The 25,755-nt window shown below is 44.6% G+C and overlaps 1 protein-coding gene across 2 annotated transcripts in view; it reads left to right on the top strand.

Annotated features, from left to right (window-relative positions):
- SPTBN4 (spectrin beta, non-erythrocytic 4) overlaps window positions 1-25,755 on the top strand; it is a 1,652,494-nt gene that overhangs the window by 151,176 nt on the left and 1,475,563 nt on the right. For both annotated transcript variants that reach the window (XM_069207217.1, XM_069207216.1), the window contains exon 7: window positions 20,811-20,926. In XM_069207217.1, coding sequence (XP_069063318.1) covers window positions 20,811-20,926 — 116 coding nt within the window. The remainder of the gene's footprint in view (window positions 1-20,810; window positions 20,927-25,755) is intronic.

Here is a 25,755-nt window from a genome sequence, read left to right as displayed (position 1 = left end):
CAGATTTCTGCTCAAAGAGAACGCTGGCCAGCTGCTTTTTACCCCTCCTGGTTATGTTTAGCAAAGCGCATAATTATAAAAAGAGTCATGAAACGGGCAGGTGACTTCTGAGCAATATTTCTTTTTCAGTGTGAGATCTTTGTAGGCAGAAGTAGACACGCTGGGAGCCGCTTAGCTGTCCCACTAGTCAATGAAAATGTTGACTCACAGCTTTTTTTGCTCTTGCTGCCTGCAACTTAGCTGATCCTAAGGTACTCATTATAATGTCACATCACAATACTTTTCAACCGATATTAGCTGGCAAGTACATTAAGCAAAAGCATACCGCACATTTTAGCTTTTTTCAAACCTATTCTAGAGGGCATTATCACTGAGATAATTGCCTGTGTGTGCCCTTGTTATGCTTCCATGGCTTGGGAACATAACTCACGTTCAGTGGGTGAAAAGTAAGGTTGTGTGACATTCGGATAATTTTCATTCGGGTAATTATGTGAAAAAATGCACAAAATATGTGAAATGCAAAACTAGCCTTCAGCACTGTATTTTAGCGTGAAATGCATCCTCACGTTCATTATGGACATGAGAATCATTTTGCGCAAAAAACAAAAGTGCCATGAGCACCAGCTGCTTGCGATCTCGGTGTTCTTGTTGTTCCTGTGCTAAGGTTTTGCCACACATCTGGTATAAGTAAACCACCTGGTCTATTGCTGTAATTTAAAGAATTTTGCATAACAAGGATAATGTGAAATTCGGGAGATTACGCATGCATAATAGTCATTTCACTGGTGCCTAGTGAAAGGAGCACTTTATTTTCCTTAAATCGTACATCTGCACCCCCCCCCCCCAATACCTTGAATTTATTTCCCACAGATTAAACCTTTTGCGCTCTGTCTCTTTGTGCCTTAGCTAAAGCCCCTGCTCTGCCTCGTATTCTTTATGTGGCACTTTTAGTGAAGGGCACGCTTTGTATATGCAATTCATTGCCAGGATTCGCCTATTTCTCTTTAATCCCAGATATGGCAGATAAGCGGGATGGGGTAAGGGGCAGATAAAGTAAGTTATCCAGTACCCTGAAAGGAAGTTATGATCAGATCCAGGTCTCCTGGTCCCAGTGCCACCAGATCAAGTCAAACAACTTGGACACTAGGCCACGTCACTGGATGACGTATTCATGCCAACAGAAGAAAGGAAAGTTCTCATCTGGGTATTGAATTTCACCATTCATTAATTTTTCACATCTTGGCTGTGCTCAGCTACACACACTGGAATCATGCGGCAGAGCACCAAATTATGCCACTCTTGTTGACTCAATTATGTGGCAAGAACAGGCACATTATGCAGTGTAATGTGGCACATTTCTGTGATAGTATTACTGTTCGGGCAGAGGCTTCGCCTAATTAGTATTAGTTTAACACCCAAATACAGCAATGAGCATCCGAACCGTGATCAAGAAGTCTATGCAAAGCGAAAAGAGCTTGTGTGGGGAAAGACACAGCGAGCTCCGTCCTCGCTAGGAAGCTCCGGAAAGAGATATTGCAAGCAATCAGCTCTGAAAGGTACTGCCTAACGGCATGGTAATCTCACCCCCTGCTTGCTTTCCATCAGGTATCGAATTTACCAAGCATCAGTAAAAAATATATTGTTTAGGCCATTCTTGCTGAATGTAGTTCAAATGCCCTTGCATCACAAGCAGAAACAAGGACCTGTTGTTCCTGGACGCGATGTCAGACAAGCAGTCTTGCAGGCTACCCTCTGTTTTCAGTACAAGGAATAATAACGTTTTATTGGACCAGAAGGAATCGTTTTTCACCGGCGCTGTTTATGTTTTAACATTCTGAGCTAGATCCCTTTGTTCCAATGTCTAGACATATTTCAAGGGACGCCTTTGACCCTGAAAACAAACGTTCAATGACATCTTTATATAATCACATATTTTTGCAGCACGAACCTGGCCCAAGGGCATTATAACGCTTTGCAACAGAACCAGAAAAAGTTACACATGTCTACAGGCAGAGGGAGAATAAGTGACTCGCCACATTCAAATGATAATGAGTTGAAGGTGGGATTCGAACCTGTTTCCTCATTTTCCAAAGCCAGCAGCGTTAGCCATTAGACCACGTGTGCCAGCCCAACAATGTTTCTACTGCTTCTAATGATTACATTAATAATGATAATATCCGTTGCTTGGCACACAACTGCAAACGTATTTTTTCCAGTGAAAAGTGAGTGACATCTTTAATTCACTTTTGTGTTTTTTATTTTTTATTTTTAATAAAGCAAACACACAAACTCCATCCTTTGAATTAACACTTATTGAAATTCAAACATACAATTCTTTTGAATTTGCTTCGTGTTTTTTAGTTAAATTATACAGTTGGCACCAGGATGCTCTCATGAGTAAATGTGTACTTTATAAATTACGAAAATATAAGCTAATAAAGGAATTTGGAAAGTTTATCATCTTGATGGCATCCGTTAATAAATACCTTTTTAAAATGTGCATAACCCCATTTCTGCAATTAGCTTTTCCTGGTCCCAATCCTTACTTACCTCATCGTGGTCTATTTTCAATTCTTAGGACACACACACACATGCACAAAACATGCTAAGCTCCTCCCCCTCTCAGACACATATATACAGACCCTCTCCCACACAATAATTCTTGTGTAACTAGCAAAGCTGAAACACATCCTCGAAGTTAAAAAAACGATGGAGTGGAGAGACTGAGATGAGTAAGAGAGAATCAATAAATAATTTTACAATAAGTAATCAAGGCACTACTCGTCATCCTCTTCTCTGTCCCAGTCTTTTAATACACCATTGAGACTATACCAAGTAGTACATCTGTAACCTCTATTTTCTACTAGCATAGTACTACTAGTATACTCAATTCTCAACCAACCTTGATAAAAAGGAAGTTACAGACAGTGACAGGATACAATCACTCCATTATTATTCAGGGCATTATGTGGACAAAATGTGAGTAAGAACAGTGGGCTGGAAAAAGTAGAAGAGAAAGAACAAATTGCTGCCTAACAAATCTCTGCCAGCAAGGACCAAGGAGCCTCCACCCAAAAATCATCAATATTGCTCACACACTGCCCCTGGAGCTGTGCAGAAACTTCAGCCTGCACAAAGAAGTATGTATTGTATTGTATTGTAATTGTTTTGTAATAGTATTTATATAGCGCTTACTACCCCTGATGACGAGGCGTTGAAGCTCTTTTTGGTGAGTAGCACGCTACTCCGGAACCCAACAAGAATTAGTGATGGATTAGTAGCAAGAAATATGAGTACAGTTTTAGTATTATTATGAGTTAATTTGAGCCATGGATATAAGAGTTTGTTAGCTAGATTGACAGGAGTAATGGAGGGGTGGAGGAGGAAAGAAATCCAGAAGTGTTAATTGGGAGTATGTCCCTCATTTACTCATCCCAGGGGCATGGGATGAGTAAAGGGGGATGGAGGAGGGAAGATTCTGTGGAAGGGTTAGAGAGATCATAGTAGCAGGGTGAGATAAATGAGGGTGAATTTATGGATCAAATCTGTTTATTGTTATTTTTAATTATAAACATCACAAATGCAACACATCTATATAATACAATTGCTGTGATATGCAGCATGTTCCATGCGCAGTGATAGAAAACCTGAATACAACTTTAACTTTGTTTCCCCGCGACTGGCACGTCATAGAACAATCAATCAATCCCAGGCCTCGTTGAACTGTGATCTTGGCCCTCCGTATAAGTCTCCACTGCACACTCGCTCCCATTTGCTCAATTCAACTCCAGAACCCTCAAGTAGGCCAGACATGTCAATTCTGTGAACTCCGCGGACAGTATTTGTAAGAATGGTTGCCAAAGTTCCTTAAAGTCACCACTGCGCTGCTGTGAAGTCAAAGGGAGCTTTTCCATAGCAAGGATAAACCACAGCTTATGGAGCCATGATGTTACTGTAGGGATCTTGTCAGTCCCCCACACGGTTAATAGCAGCTGTAGTGCCGCATTTAAAGCCAAGGCCATCTGCCGTCCTTTCAATGATCTCAGGGGGAAAGTAAGCGGATTAGGCAGGCCCAGCAAAATGTACGCAGGAAATCTGGGGATCTGAGTATCAAACGCCGCATCAATAGTGTCTATAATATTCTTGCAGTACCGATGGAGCTTAGGGCAATTCCATAGTAGGTGAACAAGCGACCCTCCACCCCGCACCCCCTCCAACAAAGGCTGGAGTTAGTGGGATCCCAAGCATAAATCCTTGCTGGGGTGTAGTACCAATAGGAGGCCACTTTATAGGCTGTCTCTGTACCTGCTGCATTGTAAGCCGTGTGATGTGTCCTGTAAAAGATGCTCTCCCACTCCTCATCAGAGAGCTCCCTCTCCAGTTCCCTCTCCCACCTCAGCTGACCCTTAGTCTTAGGCGAGCGGGCCTCTCCCCGTAAGAGACCGTAAAGCTCCGAAATCACCCACTTATCGTCCTTTTTCACTAAAATCGTTAACGGCGTTAACGGCCTATCTATTAATGCTCCATTGGCTGGCAACAGGGCCCAGTGTCGTATCTGATAATACATCATCCTGTCAGCCTCGGTTAAGCCATATGTCTCCCTCATCTGATCAAAGGGGATCACCCCATGCTCGTCAAAAATATATTCTACCCTTTTGCAGCCCCTTCATACCAACGGCGCAGTGCCTCCAATTGCAGGCCCGGACCAAAATCAGGGTTCGCATCCAGGGGGGTCATTGGGGACAGGAATGTCGTCAAGCCCAGTCTGCTGGCCACCCCATCCCACACCTTCATCGACACTTCCGTGACCGGGGATGCGTACAACCCCCGCGCTCTGTGACGGCACCAAGCCAGGGCTCTTTCCATATATGGGAACCCGCCACCGCTTGGTCCATGAAGCACCAGTGTTTCTCGGAAGACAGGCGACTCCATTCTAATAGAAAATGCAATTGTGCTGCCTGAAAGTATCGTAGAAGGCAGGGGACCGCCAATCCTCCCTCCTGCTTAGGGCTATACAACACCCGACGTGGTAGCTGCGTCGCCTTTCCCTCCCAAATAAATCTTAGAACCGGTGTTTGAAGGGTTGCTATCGTTCGTGGCGGGGGCGCCACCGGAAGTGCCTGAAACACGTACAGTATGCGTGGTAGGATGGTCATCTTCACCGCGCCACCCTACCCAACCAAGACAATTTAAGTCTCCCCCAGGTCTCTAGGTTGCGCTGCACCTCCCGAGTCAGTTTCGTGTAATTCAAGGTCGCCGTACGAGCGACAGTGGACCCTAACTCAACTCCCAAGTACGGGAGTTTTGAGGAAGCCATTAAGTGGAATCGGGCCTTCAGATCTCTTTCATGCTCAGCATTGATAAACCTGCTCATGGCCTGCGACTTTAGCATATTCATCCGGAATCCCGAGACCCGTCCGAATTCCTCTTGTATGCCCATTAGTACAGGCAGTGAGGTCGCGGGTTCCGCCAAGGTAAGAATCACGTCATCCGCGTACAATGAAATGATGTGCTTATCTCCCCCAAACTTCACGCCCGTGATCTGAGGGTTATCACGAAGCCTCTGCGCCATGGGCTCCATATAGAGCGCAATCAAAAGGCGGCGAAAGCGGGCACCCCTGCCAAGTCCCTCTTTGAATTGAAAATGGCAACGAGAGCGTCCCATTGACCCGGACTGCCGCCCGAGGTGCCTGATAGATACAGCAGATCCATGGATAAAACCTGGGCCCAGCCCAAAGCGCTCAAGCACCCTGAACAGGTATGGCCAATGGACCCTATCGAACGCCTTTTCGGCATCGATAGAAAGAAAGAGCGCCTCCCTGCGTGAGCGATCAGTTTTATCCAATAGATGAAGCAATCGCTTGGTATTATCACTACACTGCCTATGCGGTATGAATCCTGCTTGGTCGGGATCCATAAGGCCTGGCATGTAATAATTGACACGGTGTGCAGTATGCCCGTGAACAATTTGGCATCAATATTCAAGAGGGAGATCGGCCTGTATGAGGCGCACTCCCCGGGATCCTTTCCCGGCTTCAGAATAACCACGATAGTGGCATCCAACATGCTGGATGTGAGATCCCCCGTCTGTCGAAAGGAATTGAAGAGTCGCACTAATACAGGTACAATTTCCATACAGAAGGTCTTATAAAAAAGTGCGGAAAAACCATCGGGCCAGGTGACTTCCCGACCTGCAAACGTGCAATTGCTGATATGACCTCTTCCGCCCTTATAGGTTGATCTAAAGAAGTCGCCTCTCTCTCGGTCAAGGAAGTAGTTGCTATACCCTCTAGGAAGGCCTCCGGAGTTGCATTACCGGGCTTCCCAGCCCCATATAGTCCCCAATAGAATTCGGCGAACGCCTCCGCAATTTGGTCACTTGTGCGCGCTCCAGAGGGAAAAAAACATTTTTATCATTGACGTCACGCGCTGCGCTTGCAACCGATGTGCCAATAGCTTCCCACATCTATTACTTCCTATATAATACTTATGCTTAAGGCGCACTACCGCATACTCTGCCCTGTCCCAATCCAACCTCCTCAACTGCTTCCTTACTTTCTCAAGCTCTCGCCATGCTCTCGGGGCACCGGTATGCTTATGTGAACGCTCCAATACCATCACTCTCTGTTCTAAATCCTCTCTAAGCAGTCTCCTTGCTTTATTATCTCTAGCGGACAGCGACATCACCTCACCCCTCAGTACAGCCTTCAGTGCCTCCCACAGCGTCGCCAAGCAAGTAGTCCCATTGTCATTAAGTCTAAGGTAGTCTATTATTGCACTACGAATCGCCTCTACTGTTTCACCGTTCTGAAGCATTGAGTCCCTAAATCGCCACCCCGATGTGCCCACGCGCTCCATGCTCATGAGAACCTCAACTGTAACCGGGGCGTGGTCCGACATGGCTCGAGGCTCAATCACTGACCCCCTAACCCGGGAAAGAAACTCTTGCGAGGCCAGAAAAAAGTCAAGCCTAGTGTATGTCTTAGTCACTGCAGAGTAAAAGGAATAGTCCCTTAACGTGGGGTGCGCCCACCTCCACACATCCTCCAGGCCACACTCACTCAGCCACTGACGACCCGCCACTGTCATTGACCCCGTCTGCCCATACCGGTGACCTGAACGATCCAAGTCACCAACCATCACCAGGTTAAAATCGCCCCCCACCAGGATGGCACCATCCGGGGATTGCAGCAGCGGGGTCAAAGCCTGTTTTAGGAAGACTTCCTGCTGGGAATTAGGCGCGTATAGAGAAGCAATAGTGAAGGAAAAAAAAAACAGTCTCATTCTCATAGCTAGAAGCCTACCTTGCACCTCATGCAGTTTTGTCACCACTTCCCCAGGGAATGAGCGCACTAATAGTATCGCCATCCCTGCATGCTTTAATGGTGCCGAAGACCAGCACTGCCTGGGGAACCACTTAGAGCGCATACGATAAATGTCTTTTGGGACGAGATGTGTCTCCTGCAGCAGGCATATGTGTCTCCCCGACCTCTCTAAGGCGGGCAGGATGGCTAGCCTCTTGGTAGGATTGTTGAGCCCACGGATATTCAAGCTTGTACATTTGCAGGGCAGTATGCAAGAAGAAAGGGACCTCACCGTGAGAGCACCCCTGTGCCAGATTATCCACCAAGGCCTGAGAATATCTCCGCACAAAAGCCAGCGTCGCAGGGAAACCCAACAACATTCAACCAATACGCACAACAGGTGCACACAACTAAGAAGTCCTCACACATCCATCTTCACGAGGAAAAGTCTCCACAGGGCAGTAGATCCATCCATGTTTGGTAAACCAGGTCCGTCCCCCCCGCTGCCCCGACCCTCTTCAGCGGCCGGCATGCCGTTAGCATCAAGGCCATCCACAATTCGGGCCTCCCCTGCCCCCCTTCCTCTAGGCTGAAGTTCCGGCGGCCACACTGTTCAGAACGGATTCCCTCTCCAACCTCAGCTCCGTGGCCGTAGGGCGCTGCAGCTTCCTTCTTTTCTCCTTCCGCCGCCAACGTGGAGGACCCCCATCTGGCAAGGTCGCCTTCTCACTCGCGTCCTGGCAGATCTAATCCAAGCCTAGGATCCGATTTGCTTCCGAAACGTATCTCACCTGCCGGAGCTGTTCCTCCCAACGGAAGACCAGGCGGAACGGGTGGCCCCAGGAGTAAGACACATCGTGCGCCTGCAAGTGCTCCGTGATAGGTCTGAATTCTCTCCGCCTTTGCAAGGTCCACACAGAGAGGTCGTGGAATAATTGGAGCTCATGCCCTCTAAAAAGTACCTGCTGAAGATTGCGAGCCCGCTGTAGGATCTTTTCTTTAAGGACAAAATTGTGGAGGCAGGCTAGGATATCCGGGGGGCGGTCTCCAGGGCCACCAGTGCGGCCCATACGGTGAACTCTATTCAGGACTATCTCCTGAGTCTCATCCGGGCCAAGCAGAGAGCGAAACAGGCCCACCACATAGTCCCCAATGTCCTCCTTTTCCGCCCCCACCGGAGCCCCTCTGATGCGGATATTTTGTCTCCTCGAACGATTTTCCAAATCCTCGACCGCTATCTGGAGGAGGTCCTGCTGCTCTCGGAGGCAGACGACCTCCTGCTGCAGGCCCGCCACCTCTTCGCCACGAGGAATCTCACCATCTTCCAGCTGCGACACTCGCTCTCCCAGGGAGGTAACCTTTCCTCGCAGCTCCTTCACCTCCTGGGAAATGTCCCTACGCAGCTCCTGGATGTGGCTCCGAAGCGAATCAAACAGGGAGGTCAAAAAGCCCCTCGTGACCGGTGAACCCTCATCTGGATCCATCTCCGTCCGACCCTCCAGGGGTCTCGTCGCCGATGAGTCCTCAGCCATACCACCTGATGTCAGACGGGCCCCTATCAGCATTTCTCTCACTGAACGCTCCCACTTAGATTTGGACGCCGCCATGGCACACGGGCACGGTCTCCATTCGCCGGATTACCCCCACAAGTCTCTCCAAAAGCTCCGTCTGGGACTAAATCACCAGGTGTCGCTGTGTCAAAGATTGCACTTGGCCTTAGCACTTTGTAGCCTCCTCTTACGAATCTTCACTTTTTCTAGCCTCTACAGCCTCACGCAGGGGTCCGCACTTACTTGTCCTCCTTACGGGTGAGTATGGTAACCTCGGGGCAAAGCGATGGCCTGTCCTATATTTGCCCGGAACTTCAGGCCTCCCCGCAGTCCCGGAGAGACCCGCTGGGGTGGGGGGAGCTGCCCTCCAGCCCCTGACCAGATCCTGTAAACGGGACGCCCTCCGCGCCCAGGGCGCCTCCCAATCCTGGGGTCTAGGCCCCCACTGCGGTCCCGCCGCTCGCGGGGCCCAACATGAACCTTCTAGGGCTCCGGCCCCTCCGTCACAGGGCCCAGGAAGCCGCCGGGGAAAAGCCTGCCTCGCGGCTCATGCCACCGCCCCGGCCGCTCCTCTCCCACTGGGAGCAGCGTTGCGCGCCTCACTGCTTCTGCCGGGCGCCCACCAACCCACGGCAGCGCCCGTCGCTTCGGGGGGGGGGGGCTCAGGGTGTCCCCCATGCCGGGTCAGTCAGCGGTGTTCCGGGCCAGGGCGGCGGAGCTCGGACAGGCACGTCCTAGCGCGCCGCCATCTTGGCCACCCTCATGAGGGTGAATTTAGTAGGGTTGTTTGGGAGGTCATGGTAGTAGAGTGAGGTTTTGTGAGTTAGATGTGGAAGCGGAGGGAAGAGCTTAGGTAGAGTTATTTAGGAGATGAAAGTAGTAGAATGGATTTGGGATGAGTCAGAGTGGGGATGGAGGATAGATTGATAGAGACATGACATATGATGGTGGGTAGATTAGTGTGATAAGATCAGAGCAGGGATTCATAGATATCTAGTATATAACAACCCACCCAGGAGCCATGCAATGACCCACGAACATGCCAAGCACAGAAACAAAATACACATATACATATATATATATATATATATATATGTATATATATATATATACACACACACACACACACACATACACACATGAATACACACACATATGCACACATATATGCACATACAATACATAATTAAAACCATGGGTAAATATACTTAGTCAAACAGGTTTAAAGAGTGTGTGTGTATTTTATTGTTATGACATAGTAGCAATACATATTTTCTAAAGAACTATACATAACTAGAAATATACACATAATCAGAAAAAGAATTTATCCACATAGGCATATGCAGTCCATGGTTGTATAAATATGGTGGTTATGAAGGAAAGAGCCAACTCTTGAGTAGTTTTCTGAAGACAAGAAAGTTATCTGTGGTTCTTGTAGTTGGGGGTAATGAATTCCATAGTTTGGCTGCTTGAACTGAGAAGGATGTACCACCTATAGTCTTTTTCTTGTATGGTGGTGTTCTAAGGCGGAGTGCCAATCTTGAGCGGAGGTTTCTTTGTTGGATGTATTTGGTTATTTTTGTTTCTGATAAAAAGCGGTCCTGTTCCATGTATAGCTTTGTGGGTGATACAAAGCAGCTTGAAAGTGCATCTTCTGGCAACGGGTAACCAGTGTAGTGCTCTCAAGGCAGGGGAGATGTGGGCTTGCGGCTTTACATGTAATAGTAGCCTGGCTGCGGAGTTCTGGATACATTGTAGGTTTTTCATAATAGATAGAGATGATCCATGGTAGAGGCCATTGGCATAATCCAGTTTGGATAGTACAAGTGAAATAGTAGCTTGCACCTTGTGTGGAAATCCAAGGTGGGGGAAGATGCGTCGTAGAGTCTTCAAGGTGATGAAGCTTGTTTGTGCTAATTTGTCCACTTGAGCATTCATAGGTAACTTGGAATCCATGGTGATTCCAAGGTTTTTAGCTTCCTTGGATAATTGAGGAGGTGGTCCGAGATCGTCAGGCCAGACGCATAAGTGTCATATCTTTTCCATTCACCACATATGAGTATTTCTGTTTTGGAGGTATTTAGTTTGAGATGGCTCCAGGTCATCCACTGATCAACGGCTCTGAGGCAACTGAAGACTTGTGAGTTTTCAATGTTTTTGGGGCATTCTAATTTAACTAGTATTTGTGTGTCATCTGCATAGTTGTAGCATGTGAGATGAAAATCATTGATCAGTTCTTGTAATGATATCATGTAGATGTTGAAAAGAAAAGGTGAGATGATTGATCCTTGGGGGACCCCTGCTTTTGTGAGGTAGGGTTTGGACGAGAAGGGGGGGTGAGTAGATGTTATTAGATCTTTTTTGAAGATAAGAAGTAATTCAGTCGAGAGCAGTCCCTTGTATGCCGGCTTCGTGGAGTCTTTGAATTAGGGGGTCATGGTCAACTGTATCAAAGGCAGCCGAGAGGTCCAAGAGAAGTAGTGCAGCAACTCCATTGCGGTCGACTGTGTTTTTAAGATCATCCCAGATTGCTATGAATGCTGATTCAGTGCCTCTTCCTGGGCGGAATCCAGTTTGGAAGTCTGAAAGTATAGCATTGTCTTCAATGAATAGTGACATCAGGGCGAATGCTGCTCTTTCTATCAATTAGCCCTGGAAAGGTCCATTTGTGATTGGTCTGTAGTTGTTGGGGTCTGCGGGTCTAGGTTTGTTTTCTTTAATAACGGTCGTATGTATGCCTTTTTCAGGTCTACAGGAAAAGTTCCTGTAGTTAAAGAGTTGTTGATGATTCTTCTTACAGGTGTGGCAGCAGAAGTAGATAGAAGAATGTTCTTGAAGATTTGTGGTGGACAAGGGTCCAAAGGGCAACCAGAAGGCCTGCTTGCTTTGACCAAATCGATCAATTCACCTTGGGATATTTGTTGGAAGGACTGTAGAGGCTGAGTTGGTTTATTCTTAGAGGATATTTTAGGAAAGGGGTTGGTGCTGATGGTTTTCTTCTGTTTTAAATAGGAGTCCAATGTGTCTGCCTTGGTTGTGTAGTGAGTTGCCAATTTGTTTGTGAAATCTTGAGTAGTGGGATGACTTCCTTCCATGCATGTAGTTTTTCCAAATTCATTGAGAATTTTATAAAATTCCTTGGTTGTAGATTTAGCATTTTGAATTCTGTCTGAGTAGTACCTTTTTTTAGCTTTTTTGATTGATGATTTGTATATTCTGTTAAGTTTGTGTAGCTGCAGTTTGTCTTGACTGTTGTTTGTTTTGAGCCAGGTCCGCTGCAACTTTCTGATTTGTTGCTTTATCTTTTTAAATTCTGTGTTTCTCCAAGGTGTTGGTTTTCTTTTGTTGTGTTTAGTTTTTCTGAGTGGTATTAGGGTATCAAAAGCTTCCTGTAGCTACTCATAAAGTTTTGGCACATAATTAATTGTATCTAGATCTGTGTTGGCTGTTAGTTGTGTTTCTAAGTCATCCAAATTGAGTTTGCTCCATGGCCGTTAGGTGCATGCATGTAAGTAGTTGTGGGGTGTGTTGATTTGTTGGATTTTGTGATTTTATGTCAACACAATGAGGTGGCAGTAGGCTTGCACAGTGGAGAAACTCTACCAGTCCATTGAGATACATCTAATCATGCAGGTTGACATCCAGGGGCTGAAACGTGATCTCAGCCTCTAAAGTAGGTTCATGGCAAGAAGAAGGAAGAGATGTCTCCTGCTGAGTTTAGAATAGTTATTTGCAACACATTTAGATCCGTGCAAAGTGCCATCTGATTTGAAAATTTTGAGGTAAGGAGAAGTGGTGTTAAGAGATCTTTGCCCATTCACATATGTATCAGAATGAAGTACAGAATGCAGATAAATTTGGAAACTTTGGATGAGCATCAATAATAGGTTCAAATCTGAAACTCTGCAAAGTCATCAGGACCAGAAACAGATCTCATGCTGTAGAAGGAGTCTTGACAATGGGAAAGAAATTCCATATGGATGCCTGTGTAAGAGGTTTGGATGCCTGGTTGCAAAATAAGTGTCTTAATGGAGTCTCCAACGAGGGGGCAGGCTGTGTGATAGACTCAGCAAAGCAGAGGGTGACCTAAGTCTGTAAATAGGAAAGAAAATGCAAAACAATAGGTGCATTCAAGGGACTTCCTTTAGGATTCTTCCACCCTGGTATTGGATGTGTATGGGGTATATTGTCTCAAACTCTGCAGGGCAAGCAAATAGGGTGAGGGTCTGGCAGTGCTCCTTCAACAAGAAATATGGCACAGTCCTGTTAATAAGCACCACCATAAGAAACAGATGTGTGACTAAAACATAGAATAATTTAAAATAACTATAACAAGACTCTCCTTAGTTTTCTGACCTCATGGCAAAAGCAGTGACTGGTGTAAAAAAGTAAACCTGACCTATATAGACAAACCAAAGCCCTATAATTTCAGGAAATGCTGCCCAGTGGTTGCTGAGGATTGTGTACCCTCTTTGGCTCTAGCTTGGTAAGAGACGACACCAAACACCTAGTGGATTCCATATTTAAAAATGAAGTCACAGAGGGATTATGAATGTGGTTATGGCCATATATTCAGTCACTTACAAAGTACTCCCAACTAAATTGTTAGCACTTGGCCATGCGTAAACAATCCATGGGAAAAATATCCCCAGACCCACTGGAACTTTTGCTTTTAAGTGTTGAATCCTCCAAGCACATTGCTGTCTTCTGTACACTCTCTGCTATTCCTTACTGTTAGACCCTTTCCATTTCAGCTTAACTTGTGAAGGAAAGGTATTGGAAATATGTGCTCACTAACCAGTCAGGTCGGAAGCTGGAACACTTAAGCCTCTCTCATCCTTTGAATCGTATATGAACAAAATGAACCCCCAATTTAAGAGGTCATCGTATGTCAATTTCAGGTTAGGCACCTTGCCAGTAAAACAGTAAGCCAGGTCGTGGCACAAAGGTGGGTCTAGCTCATCTAACTGTGAATGAGGCCTAGAGGGGGAGGAGACCGTAATGCAATTTACGCTGCTATACACTTTTTCAGCTGGGATCAGAAAATAATACCCCCGCCCGTTCTTTACAGCACATGCTATAAGAAGCTGCAAGGATGCCTTTTCTCTGTGTATACTTAAGGACTTGGAGCAAGTTGTTATCCAAGTATCCACATTTATATGTGGCCTGGAGAATAACTAGGCAACGACACCAGTAGTGCTGCAGTGGAGTTCCTACCCAAACAACTACCTACCCGATTACAATGTGCTGTTGCCTAAATGCATTTATGAAAAAGCCGTGGACATTGAAAGTACTTCACTGGCTGTATAGTGGTAAATAGTTGGACTGCTGGGACCACATAAGATGTTATTTAATTGTGCCTGGCAAGTAAGGTCATAGGATCCCCATAGGCAATGCTGCCTAAGTGGCTCTTATTTATAAACATGATCATGTTTTTAGTTGTAAAGTTTGAATACAAGCATAACTCAGTAGGAGACTGGTGCAACAGGAGGTCACATTATGCTTCATGATGATTCATTGACCTAGTGGTTGCTCAAAGGTGATGCACGAGCACTTAGTATCTAATGGTAAGGTGTTTGTAAAACGCACTTTAAATTTGAATGAGTTTTTATTGCTACAGTTGTGATGTTTTTGGCAAATAGATGTAGAGCCCTCCTAGACGGACTGGAGACAGGGACTGGGCAACCAACTCTCTTTTGTTCCTATGGGCATGTGCAACTTATGCCCAAGGCTGAAAGCTAAGCATGTGGAGGTGGATTCCCACGCGCATTAGTATATCCTATCAAAGTCTTTCTGTGCAAAGGGTCGTCTAAGGCCTACATTTTAGCACCTTGTGCCATAAATGGCAAGGCCACTGCGTGAAGCACTTTAAAGCTGTACACTTTTTTTGATCTCTTTTATGTCGTGTTAGTCAGGATTGATCTGTGCTAGTGAAATAAAGTGATTATACTTATTGTATGATGTGTCAGGAGGGAAACCCTGGCAGACACTGAACGGAATCTGTAATATAGTACTGTATTGTATGTCACATGACCACAGTACTAAATGTTTGTTGTACTCATTCTGTCTCTTGTTAGTGGGGTTTCCTTTAGAATTTTGTATGTTGTATAAATCTTACTTCCTGATTCAATTTTGAATGAGTGTGTTCGTATGTTTTTGTGCTCTGGAATTGTTTTTATGATATAAGGTACCATTTGTTTATATATTGTGTGGCTTAGAAATGCTAGGGTGTTACAATAAATAAACTTGAAACTTGAAACTTGAACTTGAAACGAGCTTAGAAAAGGCTGCCATTGCATCAACACTCTTTCAGCCTATGAAATACTAAAGGTCCATAAATAAATAACAGTGCTAAAGTGACCCTTAACTTAATTATTTGTGTGTAATTATCATAATAATATTTTGCTTGTCATACATTTCTACCCAGACTATAAATTCAAGAGAGATCCCTATGTAAATGTTGCACTGTACTAAGGTGGGATCTTGGGTATTTGTGTACATACATAAGCATATTATAATGAACCATTATACTTTTTTGAGAACTTTCAACATTCTTTTATCAAAACTAATCCTGTATAAAATTAACCAATGGTTTTCTACTATTTGACTATAGGAACCATCTAAGACTTCCCTATAACAACAGTAGCACAGAGCGCTATTCACTGAGAGATTTCTTTTTCTTGTTTAAAAAACCCATACAAATCCAATAGTAATAATGTAGGAATCTTTAGAAATACAGCATTTCAAGCCAATGTAACTTAAAACATCATGGCATTTTCTGTTTGTCTTTAAGCTATACAAAGTGATCCAAGAGATACCTTGGGTTTCTTAAGCTATTCATGATGGAAACCCTGTTTTTTTATGTTCATGGAGGGAATGTATACATGAATATCATATACGCAAATATCATCTGATGTCAATATTGTGCCCAAAATACCATTTCAAAAATAGTGTTTTGGTGGGTGTTGATTTTCTGTTATTAATTCCAAAGGGTCATATTTTAATAGATGGTATTTAAGACATAGGGGGTGATTCTAAGCTTGGCGGGCGGCGGGAGCCACCCGCCAAGCGGGAACCGCCAGAAGACCGTACCGCGGTCAAAAGACCGCGGCGGTCATTCTGGGTTTCCCACTGGGCTGGCGGGCGACCGCCAAAAGGCCGCCCGCCAGCCCAGCGGGAAACACCCTTCCACGAGGAAGCCGGCTCCGAATGGAGCCGGCGGAGTGGAAGGGGTGCGACGGGTGCAGTAGCACCGTCGCGAATTTCAGTGTCTGCTAAGCAGACACTGAAATTCTAAGTGGGGCCCTGTTAGGGGGCCCCACGACACCCGTTCCCGCCAGCCTGGTTCTGGCGGTCAAAACCGCCAGGACCAGGCTGGCGGGAAGGGGGTCAGAATCCACATGGCGGCACTGCCTGCAGCGCCGCCATGAAGGATTCTGCAGCCCAGGGGAAAACCGGCGGGAAACCGCCGGTTTCCCTTTTCTGACCGCGGCGGTATGGGCCTGGATGCACCGCCAGCCTGTTGGCGGTGCATCCGCGGTCCCCTACCCTGGCGGTCTCGGACCGCCAGGGTAGGAATGACCCCCATAGTATTTATATCAGGTGAGATTCTGACATCAGAGTTCTGGTAGCATGTCTCATGAACAAACCATATCTGGTCTACCATAGGCATTTTTCATTTCGCTTCCTCTGGTAAAGCAGAAGGGAGATGACACGTTGAACAGTGGTCTATTTTTTTCGTTCAAGTCTGCCATATGTTTAGTCTTGGACAGGCCAAGGCCTTGAGGCTGTCCTTGCTTGTTATTTGACGTTCCGGTCCAATGATTGTCAGGCTGGGCAGCAGATGTCCATGCTTCTCTGGCACAGGCTTGCCCCAGTTAGTGGAGGTCATTCTGGCCCAGAGGCATCCACAGCCTTCATACACCATTTCATTGCTTCTATTAACATTCACATTATGATTTCTTGCTGCACTTTATTCAGTTGTATTTGTGAATCCCCTGCACGTTTGCATGTATTGTTGATTCACAAATGTGAAGCTCTCTTGGCTGAAAGATAAAAAGAACACTAAAACATCTGTGCTTGGTAAATTGGAAAGAAGGGAGGACTGCATATGTTGTTGACTCATGTTACAATGCTACATATATAATTGAAGTATAATAGAAAAGACATTTTAGAGCACCCAGATAGTCAGTGAGCTATCTAAGATGTTCTCATTAAAGTGCCTTTTGCAGTATCTAAGGTTTGCACTTTCCACTTAGCTATATCCCGTTTACTAAAATGCTTTAAATGTGTGGCAGAAGAATTTGGATTTACCATCTCCTATTTTTTCTACCATATTATGTAATAATTATAACCATCATGACTTTAATAACGTATTTATGTGTTTCTACAACTGGAAATGCATAGATTTTCATGTCTACCTCGATGTTTATGCATCTTCCAAATTGTAGCTTTTTAATGTGTTCTTTGCAGACGTACATGAATTGTTGTTAGTTTTCTAGGTGTAATGACTCTGGTGTACTTTAAAGTAGTTTAGTTAACTCTTGTTATAGTTCCTTGTTATATCTGCCACCTTCCTACTAGTAAGGAAAGAGCCAGGTGCTAGTGAGTGGGGATTGGCCTCCTAAGAACCACATGCCTTATGACGCAGAGGATTCCTCTCCTACCAGATGCTCCTCATTGAACAGTGGGTCCCCCACAGGCACATTAAAAACAAGCCTGTCCTAACACAACTGCCGCCAGGCCCAAACACTTCATCAGGGGCTGCAGGATGTATTAGGTATGTCCCAGAGGATATTTTTTCTTCCTGGTCACAGCTTAAATAAGGATCATTCCTGGGCCCTAAGGGTCAACACTTGTAACATTTTACCCAGTCAACAAGTCCCATCTATTTCTTGTGCACATGGGGGGTGAAAGCCCGTTAAAACACTGGATCAACAGTGAAAAATACGTGGTCCATATCTGATTTTACTGAAAATCTATAATTTAACTTTCTTTCATAACTAATTCTGGCTAGTGGCAGACTGTACCCCAATTCTGTCAAAGCTAGTCCAGAATTGCTTTTGAATGTGTGGCAGTAATATCTCATCAGTGATTTTAAGCAAAACAGAGAATTGTTGTAGTGTTCGTGAAAGAGATTTTCAAAGATGTTTCACCTATGGTGGTACTTACTACTGATTTACCAACCACAAAATGCTAATTTAGATTTTCCACCTTTTTTAATTGATTTACCTCCAAATATGATCATATTTGGCAAGATTAACTCATCAACCCACTGATGGAACAGTAGAATATGTGAAGGAAAACCTTATTCTGTGTTTTGAGCACAGATGGGGTTCAGCTCATGACATGCACTCTTCCGTTTCTTTAATAGGTCAAAATGAATATGTCATTTTCTTTAATGAAGTTACCCTACCGTGGATCCTGAACTGGAAAATAGATATTTTTCAATGTGCGCACCAGTGGTTTACCTCTGATCTTGGTGTTTGCAAGATGGAAAACCACAGACCAAAACACCTATGGAAGTCAAACCACCAACACAGTCACATTGGTAATAAGAATTGGGGAACTGGGTTGGCATATATATAAGTATCTGCGGTTCTCTAAGGACTAGTTCTAATGCCCAACGGAACAATATTGTAGTGACATAATTACTAATGCAATTATTGCACAGGAGGATCTAGCAAATAAATACATTTTAATCATCAAAGATATATAAATAGATATGTTCCAGAAAATTGTGAATACGGTGCTCAGTGTCCTTGGTGATCACATGGCTGAAAAGCAATAATAGTGGCTGTTGATATTTATGTGTACAAAACAAACGTGGGGGATTTGGATAATTGGTACACAGTAGTTAATACACAGTCCAGTGTCTTACTTATTAAGATAAAACCTGCTCCGTTTGCTAAAGTGTTGATGACATTTCCGCATTATGTTTCATTTATAAGGTCCACACCAGGACAAAAATCTCTGTCAGGGTATCTAGGTACTCTGAAAGACAAAATTGGAGAAAAAAAATTACATCACTTAAACTAATTCTGATTGGCCAGAAAGCTGGGATATTTGTTGTGGTTGGCTCAGTTAACAATCAGCATTGTTAGCAACTAAAGTATTGCCTAGACTGGCAACTAGAGCAGTGCAGCCACTGTTGACAACATATTATCCTATGGGTCGGCAGCCACATAAGGAGTCTCAATGCAGCAATCTGAGCATGCTGCATAACTCCTAAGAGATCTCAGAAAAAAATGTCCTGTGAGGGAAAAATGTGAGAAAGCTTGGTTCCAACTAAGCCTCCTTTGCAGTGTCAAATTTTTCCTCCCAATTCACACTTCCTTTTCCAAGGCTGGCGTCTGTGCAGTTACATGTCTGTCTGGCTAATGCAAGTACTAAGACATCATCCACACCATCTACGATCTACACTGGCTACACTTGTACATGTGTTCCATTCTGATCATTGTGCATCATCTACAAGGTCAACAACACCAATAAATCAGATTATCTAAGTGAAAAACATTCCCCTTCTCAGTGCACCAGTAACACAAATTTAGTGGAACTACAGATTGTCAAGGCTAAAAGACCTTCTACTTCAGGGCTCCAGCTTCTGAAACAATGTCCTACTTCATCTGAGATTGCTCTAAACATGATATAGAAAAGAAATTAAAACCCTCTCTCTATCACCCGATCCCTGGTCTTTGTATAATACAGCTGCATACCTGCTTGCATTTTTGTGAATGCTTCTGACAGTGCATAAACAACAAGTTGTGTTCTTGTAATCCACAAATAACCACCACAGACCTCGTAAGTTGTTTACACTACAAAACCAAAACTGGTCTTGAGGCCCCTTTTAGGTCATTTAACATCACTGTAGCCTAATAAAAGAACTATTCCTAAAAACATTTTTCGTAGACCCTACTACCCACAGCAGTACTGACTCCCACTGCCAAACTATTGATTCAGGTAATTACATTTATACATCCACAGTTTCAGTGCCATTCCACATCAGTAAACCCCCCTAAATATGAAGATACATGTATTGTCTCAGAAGTGTTGAAGGACTAGGAGAAAACAGGACTGAGATAAGAGAAAGAGTTTCCATTCAATTCTTTAAGGCTGAAAATTCTGTATGGCATTGGTAGAACTGGGGGGATAATATTGTAAGGATTTGTGCACTAAGTGGGTGTGTACTAACTTGTGTTCAAAACAAACCACCTCTGCTGTCATCAGGCTCCAAGATATTTGGAATAATTAAGACTCTATTTAAGTTCAATGTGTGGAGTAATAGTGGGAGATCAGTGACCTTTTATCTGCAGCTAGAGATCAATGATAGCTTTTATATTTTTTTGGGGAAGGAAATTGTTATGAAGAAGCAGGATCCGACTAAAGACCTTGAATATTTTTCTGAATGGCAAGAATAATATCCCATTGAAATCCGTGGGAATGTTGATAATGTCAGCTTCAACAGAAGTCAGTTGCTATAATGATACATGAATTATGCAAAAGCAAATACAGACTGTTTGCTACCTGTGTTAGGAGTGAGAATACCTGCATCCCACACATTTAAACTGATAATATTGTAATGCAGAAGCCTCTACCACGGTTGGATTTAGTAACATTAGGGTTGAAACATCAGATGGTTTGGGAAATGGAAGGAATTACATCAGTTAGGATTATTTGCACAAGGGCTCTATTCGTGTCTAATGTTGCTTTGAATAAGCCAGAATTCACTCAATTTGCGGTGGCTAATAGCCTTTTAATATGTGAAAATCATTCACTATCTAGAAGGCTTCTGATGTTAAAGAGGGATTGAGACTTCATCTGGATAAAAAAGACTCTTTCCTCAAGGGTCTTTGATTAAATCTCAGGTGCTGAACTGGACTGGGTGTGAAAAGGTTTTTGTGTACTCTGTTAGGCGAATTATGAATATGAACCTCTGATTTTGTTTTTAAACTTTCAGACCAGATGTCATCAATTTCAGCAAACTGACCAAATCCAATGTGACATATAACCTCCAGCAAGCTTTCAACACTGCTGAGCAGCACCTAGGTCTTACCAAACTTCTGGATCCTGAAGGTGATTTCCAATTTATTTCCTATTGTTTTATTGTACATCTGTGCATTCTACCCTACTGCTTGTTTTTGGTTGCTTTGATGAACTCATAACTCATAACATTTGTTTGTTGGCATTCCTTTACATAGTTGCTACATTTCCCATGTCCACGCTTGATGCGCTGCTCCAGTCTGGGTTTTTTTCTTTGAATTCAGGGACTTGTAGTCTTGTTTTACAATGGAGTACACAAGACCACAAGTCCCTGAATTCAAGGAAAAAACCTGATTCTACTACAGGAAACTCACTTGGTAGGTAATAATTGTGGTTTCTTGTGGAGAAGGATGTATGGAGTGCTGGCCCACGGGGGCTTCTCCACTGGATCCCAGGTGTGGGCATCCTAGCTCCAAGATCCCTCCCACTGACGATTGCCAAGACATGGACAGACCAGAGGGGGTTCTATGCTTCTGCGCAAGGGGAGTGAAACAGTCATAAGCTGACATTGACCTCCTGGTATCTCCCTCTGGGTCTACGAAAAATGTTTTGGGGGGAAGAATGAGAGAATGGATCACAAGGTCTCACTTTCTTCGTGTTAGCAGATGACTTCAATTTGCTTATGGATGGGGCTGTGGATAGAGTGTCTACAGCCGTGCAGAGGTTAAGAACTGACAAACAGCTAACCCTACTGAGGCAGTAGGCCTGCTAGATCTCTGTATGGGGAACACAGGATGACCAAGCAATACCCTTACGTCTGCAACTCAATGACTAAAGTATCCAGGCTGCATTATATTCCAGTCCCCCAGATATAAGGGTATTTCCAGGATACCCACTATCTAGCGCGGAAAATCTCGCATTACTCCCCTGTGTGCATGAGAGTTGAACTGTCCAGGAGAAAGAAGGGTGCAGGATGGAGGCTAGACCCGTCTGAATTAACTGACTGGAGAACAAAAAGACTTCTTATTAAATACCCAAAACAGTATTGTGATGAGAATATAGATTCAATACACTTCCTATTAACACTATAGAAGGCACATAAGACCGTTGCTAGGGGATCCTGAGTTCCCACACCACAGGGAACAAACAAGAGAAGCTTCATGAGATGGGAGACATGGAAACTCAGCTCATGCAAACACAAACAGATTATACAGCATCCCTGAGCTCCACACTATCACACCTCCTGTCTCTACCACGAGAGGAGTATAGGAAAGTGATTGAACAGGAAAGATGTGGAGGCAAACAATACAGGCTATATGAGTTGGATAACAAAACAGGGAGGTTGCTGGCTTGGCTAGCTCAATGAGAGGGTCAGAGATGAGTTAACAGGGTCATCGGGCAGGAGGGGTAAATAATGACTGATTCCTGGGTGATTGCCAAGGCCTTCAAAGGTTGGCTGGGGACTCTATACCAATTCGAGCATCATGGGACTGAGGAAGACTTATGGAAATTTGTGGGAGATATCCCCACCCCAACCCGGGACATGGTGATTACACATTACTTGAGGCCCTTATAGGTGTGGAGAAGGTACTGGAAGGGATGGCCCAGATGGAGAGTGGGAGGACCCTGGGACCAAACCGACCCCACCCCACCAAATTCTTCAAGTGTGTTAAAGGGAAGGTGGGAGAACTCTTGAGAGATATGTTCTATGAGGCAATTTGGGTAGGCAGTTTACTGAGGGATCTCACATCGGCATAGATAGTTTTCTTTCACAAAAAGGATAAACTGTCGGAAGGATGTCCCTACTGAATATTGAAAAAAAGATGCTGACCAAAGTGCCAGCTGTATGTCTCCGACAGGAAATAGATAAGCTGATTGTGGCAGATCAGTTGGGTTTTGTGCCCCACAGGATGGCACGACACAACCTCAAGCATCTGTTTGGATGCCTGGCTGATCACAAGCCATGGGGGAACCAGCGGTATTAATCTTGCTGCATGCCAAAAGGCATTTGACTCCTTCAAGTGGCTCTAATTAGGAGTAATTTTGGAGTCAATAAAGTTTGGCTCAGAAATTTGGTCTTGGGTAAAATTACTATATACTAATCCAGTGGCCAGGGCTAGCGTCAGTGGCACAGCCCTGGTCACCATCCCTTGCATCCGCAAAACTACTGCTGGAGGACATTCCTTCACCTACACTGCAGCGAAGAGCTGGAACAACCTCCCCTGCACCTCAGACAAAGGCTGTCACTCACCATCTTCAGGAAGAACCTCAAGACGTGGCTCTTTGGATGAGGCCCATCCCCTCCCCCCCAGCACCTTGAGGCCCTCAAGGGTGGGTAGCCACGCTTTACAAATACTGATTGATTGATTGAGGCTCGAGGAATTCATGCTGCATTGAGGAACAAGGCAGGGGTGCCCATTGTCGCCCCTGCTGTCCGCACTGGGGATCAAACCGCTGGCACGTTGGGCGCATAGAAATGCCTAGTTGAGGTATAGAAGGTTGGACTTGCAATGGGAAGACACAATATTCCTTTATTCGGATGATCTTTTGTTATATCTGACGGACCCCGAGGAGTCAATCCCACGACTGACCACTACAAATCTTGAACATTTTCAGGGAATTCTCTGGCATCCAAATAAAGTGGCATTAGTCGATTGTATACTCAGTTACCTCATGGTGACCCCAGACAACTTTAGGCTCCCCCTGCAGTGGTCTCCTAAGGGTTACAATACATGGTGATTTATATATTGACAGATGAGGTGGTGTTCCACCATGCAAATCTGAGAGCTCTGGAAGACTATAAGCAGACCATAGGGCACTAGAGATGGTTTTCACTGTTGTTACTGGGCAGGGCTTCTTTCTACAAAATGATAACACCACCCAAGTTTCTTTACCTGTTGCAGAACACTCCGTTTGAGGTAACAGACAGATTCTTACGGGCAGTGGATGGTGTGACTAGACATCTCCCATGGGTGGCAGTACTCCACAAATTGCACTCTGGACGCAGATAAGGGTCCCCAGAAAGGGTGGGATTGTATTGCCGAACTTGTCATTATACTACTGGGTGACTCAACATGTAACCATGAATGTTGGTGTTCTTGACAAAGCAAAAGCCAGCATTACTAGCTGACAGTAGGGCCATGGGTGACAGAAGTTACTTAGGGAAGCTCTATGAGGAGGCAGGGGACCTATGTTACCTACTGCAATGTTGATCAAGATATGAAAAAGAAACACCTGAAATTAGGCTGGAGTGGTAGAGTAACACTGAATACGCCTTTTTGAGACTCTGAAATCTTGGCTGAGCTGAGATTCCTTGAAGGGTGTAGACAATTGGACCTAATTGAGATCTCCAAGTTGGGGATGTCTGGGATGGGGAGAAATAACCCCCTTTGATAAGTATCAGAAGGAATACAAACTACCAGACCCCGAAAGACTTGGATATTTTCAGGTACAACATGCCCTAGCTAAATACAGAAAAAAGAGACTGCAATGGAGTTCAGGGTATTGTGGCCCTATTGCGCAGGCATGTTACCTCACTGATATGCAAAACACTTACAGCCTACTGTCAGACCCCTGTGACTCAACTTAAAGCACAATGGTAAAAAGATCCTGAAGTAGTGGATGACTTGGCCTCTAGTTGGTGCAACTTAAGATGCTACAGTGGACATACTGCGCCAGGACCCAGCTGTTTCTGATGAGAAAAACAGAGGATGACTTCTGTGTGAAAGGTTGCAGAATAAGGGGGACATTGATACATTCCCTGCGGGACAGCTCTGGGATTCAGCACTTTAGGAACAGATTGGTCAGAAAATGAGGGCAGTCATGGTGGACGATATATGCCTCAATCCTGATTTAGGGATCCTGAACAAATGGGTGAATCAGACCCTACCTAAATACTCATTGTTGTGGTGTAACTTTGCCTTGGTTGTGGCAAGGTGAGATGTGGTATTCCTGTGGAGAGTAACAAATTCACTAGGATTAAGGCAATTGGGGATGAATATGGATTGGTGCATGTAGTCTGATGAGACAGTCTATAATGCTTGGGGTTGCCCACAGGCATTTAATAAAATATGGGACATACAGAAGGAATCGGATAGCTGGATGACTAAACCAAGAGATGGAAGGAGGTGGAACAAATTCACTTGACTTGACTCTGAACCTTATGGATTAATCTGCCCTTAACAATATGGCTTTATTTATATGCCTCTTCTGCCCTGGCTCCAAGCTGGCTGCATGACCGATGCAGTAGTAACACTTACTTTGTGTGAATGCAGGGCACAGCCTAGTCAGTTGTAAGTGGGGCTGCACTCAGCTGTGCCCCATCATCCTGCCATTTGATGGCCCATCCAGTTATAACTAATTTCTCTATTGTCTGGGAAATAAACAAAGTCTAACAGTCAACTACACCCCGTCAAGTGACTCAGAATAGGATAAAGGCACCAAATAGGGCAGGAAAATGCCAACTTTTTAAAAGTGGCATTTTTAAAATTATAAACTAAAATCTGACTTTACCATTAAAGAGAATTTCTAATTATAATTTCTCAGACATCAAAATGAAATGTTCACCTGTTCCCAATCAAAAGTTAGCAGTCATTAAATGTAATAAGGGAACACACAGTTACCCCATGAGTGAGGTAGGCAGGTGCAAGTCCAACCTTTCAAGTATACCACATCCTCCCATCTGGGCTGTTTGGGGCCTACCGTGGGGGTGACATGTATTAAAAAGGAGGGTTTAGGCCAGGAAAAAGGTTTATTCTGCCAGGTCGAAATAGCAATTTAAAACTGCACAAAGCCTGCAATGGCAGACCTGAGACATATTTTGAAGGACTACTTAGGTGGGTGGCACAGTCGGTCCACTAGTAGCTTTTCATTTTGAGGCCCTTGGTACAAGAAGCACCACTTTACTAGGGACTTACAAGTAC

This window comes from Pleurodeles waltl, chromosome 9 (assembly GCF_031143425.1).
Source record: "Pleurodeles waltl isolate 20211129_DDA chromosome 9, aPleWal1.hap1.20221129, whole genome shotgun sequence".
NCBI lineage: Eukaryota > Metazoa > Chordata > Amphibia > Caudata > Salamandridae > Pleurodeles > Pleurodeles waltl.
This window is presented reverse-complemented; position numbering and strand designations above follow the sequence as displayed.